The sequence below is a fragment of the Belonocnema kinseyi genome, chromosome 1, assembly GCF_010883055.1.
Source record: "Belonocnema kinseyi isolate 2016_QV_RU_SX_M_011 chromosome 1, B_treatae_v1, whole genome shotgun sequence".
NCBI classification, from domain to species: Eukaryota; Metazoa; Arthropoda; class Insecta; order Hymenoptera; family Cynipidae; genus Belonocnema; species Belonocnema kinseyi.
Window position 1 is genome coordinate 157,842,530 of NC_046657.1, and position 16,706 is coordinate 157,859,235.

At 31.9% G+C, this 16,706-nt stretch overlaps 2 protein-coding genes across 2 annotated transcripts in view; one reads left to right on the forward strand and one right to left on the reverse strand.

The window, feature by feature from the left end:
• LOC117180713 (rhamnogalacturonate lyase-like) overlaps positions 1 to 3,724 on the reverse strand; it is a 44,392-nt gene extending 40,668 nt beyond the window's left edge. The window contains exon 1 of the mRNA XM_033373203.1: positions 3,712 to 3,724. Within this exon, the coding sequence (XP_033229094.1) occupies positions 3,712 to 3,724 (13 nt within the window). The remainder of the gene's footprint in view (positions 1 to 3,711) is intronic.
• Positions 3,725 to 13,736: 10,012 nt separating this feature from the next.
• LOC117180723 (rhamnogalacturonate lyase-like) lies at positions 13,737 to 15,613 on the forward strand. Its single transcript, XM_033373213.1, has 2 exons — positions 13,737 to 13,862; positions 13,970 to 15,613. The coding sequence occupies exons 1-2, from the start codon at positions 13,737 to 13,739 to the stop codon at positions 15,611 to 15,613; spliced, it is 1,770 nt and encodes a 589-aa protein (XP_033229104.1).
• Positions 15,614 to 16,706: the final 1,093 nt, after the last annotated feature.

The window sequence follows — 16,706 nt, forward strand, 5'->3', positions numbered from 1 at the left end:
GTGGATCTCGAAACAGTAAGGGTACGAGGGTTAGCGTTCGCAGATGATAAGGTTGTTACGGCAGAGACTATCGAAGACCTACAAAGAATGTTGAATAAACTAGATGCAAGCATGAAGAGCATGGGCCTCAAAATTAACGTAAATAAAACAAAAACTATGGTGTGCGAAGGAAATAGTGAGAAAACGCTATGGGAAAGAAATCGGTTAAGATGGTTCGGACATGTTGAGAGAATGCCAAATGAACGACTAACGAAACAAGTGTATCAAGGTAAAGTAAATGGCAGCGTGCCCAGAGGTAGACCGCGGAAAGAATGGTTAGAATTTGTGAATGAGACCCTACTTAGAAGAGACATAAGAAGTCACAGAAACACGAGAGCCTGCATGAAAAAATGCATGTACATAAAAGAAGCTAGAGAAGTATGCTAGGACAGGAAAGTATGGCGGAAAATAGTTAATAAAAAGAGTGTCAGTAGAGTGAACGACGCCTGAAACAAAGACCTTGGCTATTAATGGACCCAAATGGGAAACCTTACATAACGGTTTCGTGAGGTTCTTCGCTTGGGGTGATTGCTAGAGAGATTGATCAGCAACCTGGGTCGGAGCAGTGTTGCGGTACGAACGTGTTATTTACCTAAATAGCACAAGAATTCTGGATCAATCTGAAAAATCTCTATCCCTTCCACACACTACTCCTTTCCCCTGCCGAGTGACTCACGCCTACCCCGAAAGGGAAATGGCTTAATGATTTAATAATAATAATAATAATAATAATAATAATAATAATAATTCCATATTCAAATCTTTTTTAAAAAAGGTATGATAAAAGAATTTGATAAATTGAAAACTTTGCGGTTTATGAAAATTTTCGTATAGCAGAACATTATGTTTTGTCATTAATGTTATTAAAGCATTTTTGTACTTGCAACTTTTCTTTATTATTTATTACCTTTGGGTCGTTTTTAAGCATTTTAAATATTTGAAAACCAAAAAGTATTAAATGCCTCCTTAAGTAAGTGAAACTTACTTCGCTTTTTCACACATTTTAAATTATTATTCAAGAAAAGTTATTTTGCATTAAAAACTGAGTAAAAGAGTATTATATACAATAAAAGAGTTGGATAAATTGAAAACTGCGCATTTTATGGAGAATTTTTGTTTATAGTTAACTACTTTTAGACATTTTATAAAATTTTCAAATATATTAAGAAAAAAAAGTATCGAGCCTTTTTTGAAATAAGGACAATTCAATTCTAAAATTTTTCTAAATAGAAAATGGTATATTAAAGTTGAGTACAACAACTTTTAGTTTGAAATTGGTTGAGGCTCACCATATGACTTGGAACGACCCTGCCTCGAAATTCCTACCCAAGATGTCCGCCAAGGACAACTAATGGAATATCCGAAAAAATCTTGTATCTTCTGTACATAACCTCAAAAGTAGCCAAAAACGCCATTTTTGTGTACATAACCTCAAATATTTTACAATCCTGATGTGATTGGCCAATTATGACCCCGGATTCGGATTCTGCGTAAAAAAACTTCAACTTACATGAACCCATTATTTGCAGGCATCATTTGGTTGGGCATTTTTAAAAGGAATTAATCTGTTAAGGATATCTTATCATAATTTATTGAAGCTTGAAAATTTCTTTGCGTTATTATTCAATATATAATAGTTTGATAAAAGAAGACAATTGTGTGAAAGTTTCAACTTTGAAAAAAATTAGAAGGCATTTTAAAAAATTTATAAATAGACTATGTTATCTTTACCAAGGTTTTGTACTTGAAAGTTATTTTTCTTTAAAACGATGAAAGTAGAATCATTTACATACCTAATCTATTTTACCTTCCTCTCTCCGCGTCTTATGTCAACGCTCATCGAAAATATACTCTATTACTTTTCAGATGCAATAATTTTTTCATAAAAAATCACAAATAGTAAACAATCGTTAAAAAAAAGAGCTATAATTAATTAAATTTAAATAAAAATTGCGATTTTGTTTTAAACAGAAAGAAAATTTTCAATATTTCTAAAGATTTTAGATTAAAAAATATTTTTGCGAACACCTGTGGAAAATATAGTTTCTACATATTTCTGAATATTTATAGAAATATATATTTTTTAATAACAAAATACATATAAACAGTAATTTTAATTCACCAAATCAAACATTTTTTAATTTAAAATTAAAAAACTGTTTCGATGATTGTCTTCTTTATACATACTATACGTCTTAAATGTCTAATTATTTGTAATTACTTTGTTTAAATTCAAGAATTTTTCATTGTAACACTTCAAAATTTAAAAAATTTGAATTGTTGCACTTCAAAATTCAAGATTCCTTATTTAAAACATTGACGATTAAAAATTAGGAATTTTTTATGTTTAAAATTATAAATTATGCAATTTTGATGATTTAAATTTGAAATTTCATCTATTTAGAAGATTAAAAATTAAAAACTCCTGACTTTTAAGCTACAAAATCATCACAATGTGAACATTTTTATTTATACATCTTTAAAAATTGAAGAGTTTTCAAATGTAAATCTTCAAAATTGAAGATTGTAAAATTGTATATATCTTTAAAATTTAACAAGTATTGCAAAAAATGTTCAGAATTACATACCTTTCAAATATCAATTTTAACAATGAAATAAATTTAAATTCCAACAATTTAAAATTACACTATTTCAAAACAAATTTTCATTATCAGCATTAAATATTGAACAGCCATTGGTTAAAAATCTCAAAGATTAAAGAATTTTTTAATGTCAACATTCAAAACTCAAATATATAAAAAAAAATTCAGAAATATAAATTGAATAATAATAATAATATTAAAATATAAATCTTAAAAATTAAATAAATTTCAATTTTGAATCTTTAATATGACATAATTTTGAATCGCTAATATTTTGAAACTGAAAACATGTAAAATGCGAATCTTTAAGATTCAAAAATTTGAATTGTAAATCTCCAACATTGTATAACTTTTAATTGTCAGTCTTTAAAATTAAAGAATTTTTTTTATAATTTACCATTGAAAAATTTTCCTAGTTTTATTTTTTACAATTAAAAATACTGTAATTTGAAGATTTTGCATTTCAAATTTCATCCATTTGAAAGATTCATGAGTGAAAACTCTTAAACTTTGATCTTCAAAATCATCATAACTAAGGAATTGTTAGTTGGAACATTTTTTGGAATAGATCAATTTTGAAAACTTACAATGAAAAATTATTCAATTTTAACGATTTACGTTATAGAAATATTCACTTTTGAAGGTTTACAATTGGGTACTCATTAATTTTTAAACATGTATAATTGAGAATTATTGAGTTGTGATGATTTAGAAAATCAAAGAATTCTTGAGTTATGATGATTTTAAAAATCAAAGGTCAAGGATTTTCACTAATAAATCCAAATATTCATACAAAAATTACCATACACAATTTGCAGGTGTCATATTACAAATAATTAACCATTTAAAATGTAAAATATGTATTAGTTTCACAATTATCTGTATTTATTCTCCTCCTGGCGATAGGAACGTGAGAAAAGACGAATAATTTTATATCTTATCTACTACATAAATTGTCAGTAAACAAAAATTGGTATGCATGTATATTTAATCTCTCCCTTTTACTTGTTTGAGAGCCTCCGCTCCCTTTACATATGTATATTCACATTCCGTCCTTACTCTAACTTACCAGCTGCTGACATTCTGATTTTTCGCCTAATTTAATAATCGAATGTAACAATAATAACATTAAAAATAACACTAATAATAATTCTATTAATAAGCGATCTTTCAGGGCTTCCGTTTTCTCTTACCATTAAAAATAAACATTTTTCAAGATTTTGAAATCAACTTTTGCTTTTCACTTTCCTATTCCAGGCTAGCCTCTTTGGGTTTGCCCTATTCCCTTGCTTTCCCTAACTTCTTCTAATTTTTACATCCACATCACTCCCTCTCTATTATTCTCCAAAATCCATCTTACACACTCATTCACACCCAACTTTCCATCCTCCTTTCCTGTACATCTCTCAAATACAGGGGCCCAGGACTCCAATTCGTATTCGCATACTCTTCACAAATTCTTCTCTTTCTCCCATTCCAAACCGTACCACCCTATTCCTTTTGTCGTCCTTTTTTTGTTTTTTGCAGATATTCTGGTTTCTTCAGCCCTTTGCCAATCATATACCATCTATTGTACGTCGAATCCATAATCTTTTTCCATCTCTCTTCTCCTTGTCTGACTAATAGCTCTAACTCTATGTCCTGCCACTCCATAACCCTTTTTCGTATACCACAGACCCTCCTCGTTTTTTTCCTTTCTTTCTCCCATTGCGAATTTTTCAGATTGCCTCTCGTCTCTTTCTTCAAAACATCGTCCAAGCATACTTGTGCTAATGTACTCCCCCCTCTCATTTTCAGGTAAATTTCAAACTCCAGGCTCTCTTAGTTTGACTAGTAACCATTTTACCCTCCCCAATTCTTCCTTTAACATGTATCCTGGGCAACTCCAGCTAAACCCCATTACCCATCTCAGAAATCGCTCATGCATGCTCTCTACTTTCGTATGTTCCTTCCATCCCCAGATCTCCACTGCATTACACAATACTGCCTCAAAACAACGCATCAGACAACCAGATCCTTATTTTCAAGACGTCCTTGAATCTTCTCTTTCCTATACCCCATACTTGACCCACTACTTTACTCGCACATTCTATTCTTTTCCTTACCTGCAGCTCGTTTCCCCCTTCTGCCTCAAACGAATAACCTATGTAACAAACCTCCTCCACCTTCTTAACTGTTTGTACGTTTATCTTTCAAACGTAATATATTATCGGTTTTCTACTTCTAAAACACATCACCTTGGTCTTCTCTTCGTTTACTCTCAGAACCTTTGCTACATACTATTCGAATATTCTTATTGTTAGATTCATCCTCTTCTCGTCGTCTGTTTCAGAACTGCGTCCTCCGGGTAAACTGGAGATAATAGTTTATTGCCACCCAACATTGTCCCCCTTTCCATTTCTTTGTTAGCTTCTTCTCTAAATCTGCAAACAGAATGTTGAAAAGTAGCGGACTCAAAGAATAGTTTTGCCTTAGACCTCTTCCTGCCCAGAATACCTCTTCTTTTTCCTTTTCTATCTTACCCTAATCCTGATTTCAATACAAATTTCCTTTATCCTCTTCATCAGCCTTACTTATATTCCCCTCTCTTCCATTGCCCGCCATAATACTTTTCTGTTCACTAAGCCAAACGCTGCTTTGATATCTACGAATAATGCAAATAGCTTCCCTTTGATTTTTCCTAAATTGTTATCAACCAAGTAGTACAGTACGTAAGTGTTGTCTATCGCTCCCATACCTTTTCTAAATCTCGTCTGATTGTATGTGATACTTCCTCTCTCTTCTATTTGACTCTCCTACCTATTTCTTAAAATTTCTGCATATATTTTGTAACCAACTGGCATGAGAATGATCTCTTTGTACTCTTCTACCGTCTTGCCCTCCGCTTTTTTGACTAGTGGTACCACCAGCCCTGTCATCCACTCTTCTGACCACCCTTCTCCATTCTAGACCTTGTTGCAGATTTCCCACAATCCTTCTCTGAGCCCTACTCCTCCACACTTCAACGCTTCGTTCTCCATGTCATCTTCTCATGTAGCCTTGTTTCTTTTTAATTTATTTGTATCCTCATCAATTTCTACTCTTGTTATTAAATTCCCTCGTTCTATTTATCCTTGTATTAACTTTATATTTTTCCCTATTATCCTATTTTGTTCTCCCCCTAATAGTCCCTTGAAATAGTCTGTCCACTCAACCAATTCTAGTTCTTCATTCACGCCCTTCCTTCCTCCTCTTTCCTTATTTATTACATCCCAAACCCTACCTTTTTTATCACTATTTCTAATTTTTCCTTGTATTTTTTCTTGCCCCTTTGATTTTTCTTTCCTAGCATCCTCTTATGCTCTCTTTTTTTCTTATTGTATTCCCTCATCTCCATGTACCTTATCCTACTTTTTGCACACTCTTTCATTTTCTCTTTACTCGCCTTGCATTCCTCGTCGCACCACCCTCTCTTTTCCTCTTCTCTTCCTTTTTTGTGCTTATTCGTCCCTTACCTTCTCAATTGACCGTTCCCATCTTTCAAATAAATAGTCTACTCCCTCCTTTTGTTCATACCTAATCTTCTTCTTTTCTATTTTTTCTATAAACTCTTTCAGTTTATTTACCATACAGACTCCTATTTCCTTGCTCCTGTCTCCACCTGTTTCTTCTTTAAACAACTAAAAAGATTTGCAAACATTATTTTTTACCTGTTATATTTTTCTGCAGAATGACGTTTGTACTTTGATAACGTTATTAATTAGAAAAAATACAGAGTTCCAATAATAATTTTGCATTTTGCAACGTATAATAAATTCAGTTACGGTTAAGTTAACGCCAGATTTTGCAGTTAACGCATTTTTCCTCAAATTAAGCAATAATCATTTTAAAAGTTATTCAAAATTTTAAATAGTTATTTGTTATACAAGGATTATAAGTGCAACTCAGAGGCCGAGTGTGACACACTATTTTTTATCACATCAGTAGATCATAAGTGCAAATATTTTGCATAGACTCCTAATCTAAAAACCTGAGAGAGAATCAAATCCAATATAAACCAATCCACTGGAATTCAAATTCTTCCAATCCATTCCAGTCCAATCAAATATAACTAATTACCATCCAATTTAACTCATTTCAATCCAATAAACTTCAATCCAAACCACTCCAATCTAATTTAATCCAATCTACTCCAATCCCATTCATTCCAATCCAACTCATTCCAATGCACTCCAATCCACTTTACTCCAATTTAATGAAATTCATTTCATTTTGAATAAGTACACTATAATCTAATACAATCCATTGCAATCCAATCCCATCTAAGCCACATCAGTCAAATCTAATTCATTCGAATTCAATCTAATTCATTGTAATCCTATCCGATTCATTCCACTGCAATTAACTACAATCCAATTCCTTCTAGTCCATTCCAATCCACTCGAATACAATCGCATTGAATCCAATACGATACAATACAATTCATTCTAATTCATTTCAATCCAATTAATTTCAATCTATTTTAATAAAATTCATTCTAATCCAATCAAAATCATTATAGTCCAATTTGCTTAATTCCCATCTACTTCAACCAATTCGAATTCAGTTCCTTCTAATCTATTCCAATCCAGTTCATTCAAATCGATCTTCCGGCAATACATTTCAATCCATTCCATTTGATTCTAATCCACTTCAAACCATTACATATCAATCAAGTGATTTTATCCATTCCAATTAAACCAAATTCACTCCAATCCAATTTAATCCAAATAATTTCAATCTACTCAAATTAAATCCAATCTATTTTAATCCATCCCTATACAATCCAGTCCAATCTAATCCACTGTATTAAAAACCACTCTCAACCAATCCAAATAATTACAATTCAATCCAATACCATTGGTTCGAATTAAATACAATGAAATTCATTCCAATTTAATCAAATTTTATCGAATCCACTTCAATCCAATTCATTCATATCCATGCCAATCAAATTCATTTGAATCTGGTTCTTTCCACTTCAAATCACTCCAATCCAATATATGCCAATCTAAACGAATATGTTCCACTCTAATCTAATACAATTCATTCCATTTCATTTCAATCAAATTCATTTCAATACAATCCACTTCAATCTAATTCAATGTCGCCCAATTCATTCAATTTTATTTGAATCCATTCCACTCCAATAAAATAAAATGCACTTCACTCTACTTCATTTTAATTCATTTAATTTCAAGTCAAACCAATCCAATCTAATGTATTCTAACTTATTTCATTCCAATCCAAATAATTCCAATCCCATGAAATTCACTACATTCCAATCTAATTTAATCTAATCCACTTCTATTCAATGTATTACAATCCATTCCAATCCAATCTATTTGAATTCAATTCACTCCAATCTAGTTTAATCCAATCCACTCCTGTCTAATCTCATTCACTTTATTCCAATCGAATTCAATCCAATCAAATCTAATTCACTTAAATCCAATTTATTCTAATTCAATGAATTTCAAAACAAATCAATTCAACCCAATTCATTCCAATTTATTTCATTTCAATCAAACCCACTCCAATCAATTACAATGCACATAAGTCTAATCCATCCCAATCCAATTCATTTCAAGCGAAATCAATCCAATCCAATTCATTCCAACCCATTTAATTCCAATCCATTGTATTCTAATCCTATCCACTTCACTCCAATCCAATCGGATCTAATACACTCCTATTCAATTCATTACAAAATCCAAATTTTTTATCACGCCAGTTAACGCAAGCTTACGTCTACATGCCAAAGTTGGGGTCACTGCACTTATCGTATCATAATATACATACGAGATGTGTTCAAAAAATAAGGTGACTTTATGGTTTTCTTAAAAAATATTCATTTATTCCTCAATATTTATATTGTCCCTTTCAAAGTAATCCCCCTCAGATATAATAAACTTGTGCCAACGCTTTTTCCAATCATCGAAGCACTTCTGATAATCATTTTGTGGTATAGCCTTGAGTTCTTTCAGCGATGCAGTTTTTATCTCCTCAATCGTTGAAAATCGATGTCCATTCATGGATCTCTTCAGTTTTGGGAAAAGAAAAAAGTCACTTGGGGCCAAATCCGGTGAATGTCATTATTGACTTCATTCATTATCTCCTGAACGATGGTCAAGCGATGGATCTTTTGATCAAAATTAAGTAGTTTTGGAACAAATTTCGCTGACACACGTCTCATGCCCAAAACGTCCGAAAAGATAGCATGGCATGAGCCAACCGATATGCCAGCATCTTTAGCAACTTCTCTGATAGTAATTCGGCGATTTTCAACACCATTTTTTCCACTGCTTGAACGTTTTCATCTGTTGTCGTGCTAGGACGTCCAGGGCGAGGTTCATCTTCGACATTCTCTCGGCCTTCTGGGAACAGCTTGTACCACTTATACACATTTTTCTTACTCAGACTAGACTGACCGTATGCAACTGTCAACATTTCAAGAGTTTTAGAGCACTGAATTACATTTTTCACACAAAATTTAATGCAAATTCTTTGCTCCATTTTTTTCGAAAGAAGAAAATCGCCGAGCACACCAAAGCCTTCTAACCTTTTACACCTCTCCCAGAAAAACAACACGAGCTATATGGTCAAAACTGTAAACATATGATCGTGACGAGTGTACCAACACAACAAAACAAAAAATTTAAAACTTGAATGTACGTAGCCCGCGAAAATTGAAGTCACCTTACTTTTTGAACATTACTTTATTGTACGCTGTAACTATAGTCAAAATTTTACTGTCTACCTTAAAAAAGTGTAATTTTAGGTATATTTTGCAGTATCTAAAATTGAACTTATGATGGCTGTGTGATAAAAAAAATTATTTTAATAATCAGATTATCTCTTCATAACGATTATAATGGTATAAAGAAGACTGTGCTTCACTGTTCAGTGGAAGATTTTTTTCAGGAATGGTAAGCTGTTGAAGATTACCTTACAATCTCATAAAAACTGCGAAAATATTTTCTTAACTGATGCAGCTTTTGACCTAATATACATCTGGTTGGTTTTCCTTTCATGTTTTGATAAATTTTTAGCTCTATCGAATGATCTGGAAAAAATATAAACATTTTGAAAATTAAGAAAATAACGGCGGTTCTTCTTTTTAAAGGCCACCTTTAAATTTTAGTTGTTGATTGTCAATAATATAGTCTATATATTCTCTAAGTTTAGCTTCTAGTAAACAATTTCCTCCTACTGAACAAAACTTTTTCAAAAAATTCAACATTGTTAACTTTTTCAAAAATTACCTAAGAAGAAGCAGATATCAAGGGCAAAAGTAGTAAAGAGAAGAATTTAATTTTAAAAAGCCTCTTTCAGTTTTACTCAGTTTTTGCTCAATCATGATTATCTCGATCCGGATCCATTCCCGCCTCTCTTACCATTAATTTTTACATTTTTATTGTGCTTTCGCTTGCTTCTGGTTTCGAAAAGGATTTTGTTTCATTTTTTCGATTTTATCAGTGATGACACGAAGCACGAATCAGCGCATGCATTTTTATCAATGAATCTCATTTTAGTACATTTTAAACCATTGTCGCAGACGGTGCCGCGGCTCATTTAAAAATTGATTTTGAAATTATTTTGATTCACTTTCCAGAATCAAATCTTAGTAATTTTCGTTCATTTAGGAATACACTGCGAAAACCGCAAAACATTCTTTCCTCGATACTTAAAAAAAACCGTTGAGCGTATACTTATTATTTTTGGAAGTTACGCTATCTCAAAAAGCTACTTCTTTAAATTGAAATAGTTTATTTGTGAACATATGATTGATTTAATTCTTTCTGAAAGAACTAGAGGCGGTAATAGATACAGATCCAGATAATTATGATTGAATATCTAAGTATATAAACTGACGTGGTGCCATCTATTAAGAAAATGAACAAGGCTTTTTTAAAGGATATAAATTTCCAAAATATTTTTTTCCTTGATATTTACTGCCTTCGTCGGTAATTTTTGAAAAAATTAACTATTTAGATTTTTTCTCGAAAAATTATTTGCAAGCAGAAAAAAATGTTTACTACAAGCGAAAATTGAAAAACATATAGTTCATATTATCGACAATAAAAAAATTTTAAGTTGGCCTTTTCGAGAAAATGCATTTTCAAAATTTTCAGGAAAACCGCAGCTATTTCCTCAATTTTTAAATTTTGATATTTTTATCGTATCCTTCGATAGAGCTAAGAATTCCGAAACAAATAAAAGAAAGACCAACCAATATGTTTATTTGGTAAAACACTGGAACATTTTGAAAAACATTTTGGCAATTTTTATGAAATTGTAAGGTTTCATTCATTCATAATAGAATTTTTTAAAAACCTCATGCAGACCTCATTGCATGATTTGAAATGGACTCAGTTAAAAATGATTTTTCGATTTTTTTTAGTTGACGGTGTTTTCCAAATTACGGTAGAATTCACTCTATGAAGTTACGAAAAAGATGATTTTTTAGCGAAGTTGTATTGACGGTGTAAATAGAGGTTGATTTTTAAGGTTAAGGGATAGAGCCAAAAAATTCAAGGTGGTATTTTGGACGAGCTTAATAATAAGAAACCATACTGACCCCATAAAATTGCAAAAAAAAACATGTTTTTTGTTGCAATAACCAAAGTAAAAAATTATGTTTTTCGGAATTTTACTTCGTCAATATAAGGTCTTTGATTTTTGGGCTCCTTTTAAACTAGCAACTTTGATGTTTTGGATACAGCCCTTAATGCTGAGACCCACCACTGAATATAACATCAGTACGATTTTGCCAAAAAAATCATCTTTTTTCGAATTTTAGAGTCTTAAAGGACTTTTTGATGTTTGGGTTCCTTGCAAATTTGAACTCCAATTTTTATCATCCTACAAGAGAACACAAGAAGGGGTGGTTTTCGAAATTTGCATGTTGCATTCAAGAGCCTAAAATAAGTCCAAAATTCTCGTGCACTTCATTTTTTCCGAGTTCGTGTTTTTTTAACTTAAGTGGGTAGTTTTATTTTTCTTTGGGGTGCTTTTTGGAAATTGGTATTCGATGGATTCGAGAGCTCTAAGAAAAACTGAAAGAAAATTTATAGAAAAAAAAAGAAAAAAACTTTAAAGAAAAATTTGAATTTTTTAAATGTTTTAATAGTGGAGGATTCGGCTTGACTCAAGTCAGCACCTCCACTCGAAATTGGAAATAATTATGTTCTTAGAAATTCGCTAACACACCATTATTTGTAAACTTTCTCACATTTTCAAAGAGAGAAGAAAAATTAAATTATGGACAACTTATTTGGAAAAATTCGAAAAAAATAAAGAAACTTTTCAATAATTATAAAATATTTGATGAGATTGAATTAATTCCAAGATTTCTGTGAAAATTAATAATGGTTTAAGTTTTATTTTAAAAGAATAATTGTAAATTTTTAAGAAATCAAAATGTGTGAAAAAAGAATATTGAAATCTTCGAGACCATTTTGTAAATTTTCTACTGCTTAAGATTCATGGGAAACTTTTAAATGATTGTTTTCAAATTATTTCTGAAAGAAAATTTTAAAAAGTTAAAAAATTATTTTTAATTAATTCCTAAAAATTTTTAAAAGTGTTTACAAGATTTTAAAGCCAAATTTGGCAATTTTACCATATTAAATCATTTTTGAAAAAAATTGAGTAAGTTTACGAGATAAGTTAAATAAAAATGAAAAAATAATCTGAAAGATTTTATAGGCAATTTTTTTTATTTGTTAAAGATAAGAAGGAATAGAAGGTCTGAAAAGGTAACAAAAAGTATTTGCTTAATATTCGTTCGAAAAAGTGTGTAGAAGATTTTAAATTCTTGGGTAAATTATCAGATATTATGGAAAAGTTTTTACATTCTGAATGATTTTTTTAAATTCTGAGAAAAATTGGAGTCAGTTGAAACTATTTTTAAAAAGCTGAGACGTTTTCAATAAAAAAAGAAATATTTAAAAACTTGGAAACACTTTCGAAAATTTATCAAATATTTCTTGATTTCTAACGAAATTCTATATTTTCTGAAGATCTTTTAGAAATACTAGAATTATTCCTACTTTTTTTCAAAACATATAGAATAAAAAATTTCTTTAAAATCTTCTAGATTTTTTTCTAGCGTATCCGAAATATTTAATATATCTGTTTTAATCTTTATTTATTTCTAGAAAATATTTCCACTTAAAAGACCTTTTTCTAGAAAACATCTATTATACTTTTAAACGTAATATAAAAAAGATCACCTTTTTTTCCAAAAATTAAATTTCGTATTGCTAATGTTATTTTTCAAGGTTAAAAGGAAACCGACGCGTTCTATCAAAAAGTGATTTTAACTCAATTCGTGTGATCAAAATTTGAGTACCAGATTTTTCAAAAAAATTCAAAAAGTTTTAAGGACAATATTGTGGGATTTTCAGAAACCAACGTTCTTCTCCTCTTGACTTTTTTAATATTATGCGTTGTTTCGCTGAAAAATTTTAATTTTTTTAAATTTTGTAAATGTTAAAAATCTGGGAACTTTTTTGCTATAAACAAAGTCATGAGGATCAATTGTTTGTCTGTTTTGTACCGTCAGCATTGCGCAAATTTTACGGAATCTGTTCCCAATCAATTTTCTTCGTATATTGTTCAAGATAAAACATAACCTTAAACCCTATTTCCACCTTGTTCTCCAGGACACAAAATAAGAATCAATTTTTTTAACATATAGTCTAAGAATTATATTTGAAAGCAGTCCTTACGTTTAGAATTGTACTGGTGAATCAGTACGAGGCAAGGTAAATAGAAAAGCTGTTAAGGTCATGATATTCGTCAATTCCTTATGTTTGTTTAACATCACATATAAGTGAGAATTATCACTTCTTATTTTTGATGTGAAAAAATTCGTGTTGGAAAATTTTTCAAATTTTTTGTTAATTAGAACCATAGTCTAAAGTTTTCAAAAAAATATCAGATATCACCGCCAATATTTCGAAATTTCCCAAAATATTTATTAGAATTTTTTTCCCGTACTAAATTACTGAATTCACTAAGTTACAGCCAAATCCTATGCCAATACAAACATTCTTGTGATCACTTAATATGGACTCCACAATTTATGATAGCACAAATTCTTTTTCTTCTATTTTATCAGTTGAAGCCGTATCTACAAATGAAATCCGAACAAGTGAAAATATTGATTCAGTCGACGAAGTTGGAACAAATGGCGTAAGTCAAGCTAAATTTGTTTAATTAACCTATATTTTCGGTACAAGATAAGTTCTTCGGCAAAAACGAAACTAACCTTTTTTTAACGATTGATACATCTTTTTCAGTTGGATTCACAACATCCTAAGGTATCAGTGAAAATAAATGGCCTGACTGCTACTTTGGATAATGGGTTGATAAATATCTCTTTTGATAGTCACGCTACTGTTTCTTCTTTATACGCAAATGACCAAAACCGTGTAGAAAATGTAGCTGTTGGTGAAACTTTTTATCTTGATTGGCATAACGGTACTTTTAACCACTTTTCTCCCAATTCGCTTGAAGTGATCAGCGAATCAGCTAAACATGCCCACATTATGTATCTTCAAGACAGTCCTGGATTTCTCAAGCTTGAATATCATTTAATAATCAAACGAGGATTGAGTGGTATTTATACCTACGTAAAAAGTACAAATAACCAAGACCATCTTCTCACATTTGGCGAGCTGCGTGTCATTTATCGATTCAACCCCAAAGCAACACATCAAGTCACTAATAGCATTCAACAGGGTATCTTGCCAGATTCAAGTGTGTTGACCAATGACACATTAGTTCAGGATACAACATGGAGACTTAAAGATGGTACTATCTATACCAAGTACGACTATGCTGGTTATATAAGGAATTCGCCATATCTGGGAGTATTTGGGGATGGATATGGTGCTTGGCTGTTATCCGCTAGCCGTGAATACCATTCCGGTGGTGCTCTAAAACAAGACCTCCTGGTTCATCAGGATGCCCTGATAGCAAACTATATGACAGGAGCCCACTTTGGAACACCAGAACTAAAAGCACCTGTTGGATGGTCAAAAATTTATGGTCCCTGGCTACTCTACTTTAATGAGGGAACGGACGATGAGATGAAGGAAGATGCAATTCGTCAAGTTAAGGTGGAACAGGATCTTTGGCCTTATAAATGGATGCATGAAACAGATTATCCACTTAAGAGAGGTTCCCTAACTGGCCGGATCACTGGACCTCCGAGAAGCATGGTTGTACTTTCATCTTCCTTGAAAGAAGAGTTTGACCTACAGACTCTTGGATATTCGTATTCCATTGAAACAAATGAAAATGGAGACTTTCAACTGGAAAATATCAGGCCTGGAATATATAAGCTAACTGCATATCCCATAGCAGGTTATGGAATTGGTTTTCAGGCAGAAAAACAGATAACCGTCACTGCAGGAGCGAATAGAGCCACTTTGAATTTAGTGGTTCCCACAAAAGTAAAGTGGTCCATTGGAGAAACAAATAGACGATCAGACTCATATCGTTATAGTGACAAGCCAAGGAATTATATTTGGCATACGTTACCACCCGCAAATCTAGAATTCTATATTGGAAAAAGCGACATCCATACTGATTGGTATTACGCACAAACTAAGCCGGGAACTTGGAACATAAGGTATACTGATACTGTAGATGGACAAAATAGAATTTTACGAATCGGAATAGCAGCAGCAAGCAATGGTGGTCCCACCTATCCAGGAATTCCTACTTTTGCTGTGAGTGTGAATGATCATCTAATGAATGAGTTTCACTATGACAATGATAAATCTATTTATCGGAGTGCATCACAAAGCGGAAGTTTTTATTTTCAAAACATAAAAATACCGAGCAATCTAGTAATCACTGGCGATAATGTTGTAAGTTTAACTCTTCGTGATGGAATGTTTATGTACGATAGCATAAATCTTTCAAGCGATGAATAGTATTATAAGTCAAATATAAATCTCATTTGTATTCTTATTGTGCAAAGAAATCAAGGAAGTTATATAAAAATGTTTTTCTGACGACTTTAAGGAATATTCATATCTCGTAATGAGAAACATATACAACCTATATTTATATAATTTGTTATTATCTCAATACGAGGCCATATTGCGGTTCCAGTACTCCAGTCTAGTGATGCCATTGGATAGGAAACTGTCTCGATATGGTATCAAAAAATCTCGTTTTTTTCGTATTGGTATCGGTTTTAGAGAATCCAGTCTCGTTTTGTCTCATATGGTTTTGATGTCGAATAGCCGATATATCGCTCGTATTGTCTCGGGATTCTGAGACCAGACAGCCAGATGGTAGCTTCCTACGGAATAACAGTAGAAGGGGCACGGCAAAGAATTTAAACTACCTGAGGACCAGGACCCTTTCGTTGTAATTAAAAGTCTGAAATTTCAAGATATGCATCATATGTTTACTGTAAACTGCATTATTTTCAATGTAATAAATCATTATATTTCATTATTTTCAACGATGACGGATGAATATATGAGTGCAATACGTAAGGGAAAGCATGAAAGATGGACCAAGTTTTTCACTGATATCGAGAAAGGAGCAGAGGTGGACAGACTGGATGAGCTGCTTTCGCAAAATCCGGATGTTATCCTCAGAACTATGTAATTGCCCGGTGGGGGTACTTAGAGTCTGATGGGGATACCTTGGTTCACCTGATCAAGGTATCCTTCAGCCCTTACAAGTCTTCTGGTCCGGATGGCATATATCCAGTCTTCTTCTAGAGGGCTGGTGAGATTATCCTAGGGCCGCTTGTGAGACTTGCTAGAGCTAGTCTGACGTTGGATTGTGTTTCGACGGCATGGAGAGGTGCCAGAGTAGTATTCATTCCGAAAGTAGACAGAATCGGTTATACCTCACCTAAGGATTTCTGTTCAAAATTCCTATAAGTCTTTTGAACTAACTCCAAATAAAAAAAATGGAAAAACTTTCAAAGTTACAAAAATTGCCTTTAAATCTTACACTTTTTTCGACGTTTTTAGAAATTTTTAATTTTTTAAATTTTTCTTAATA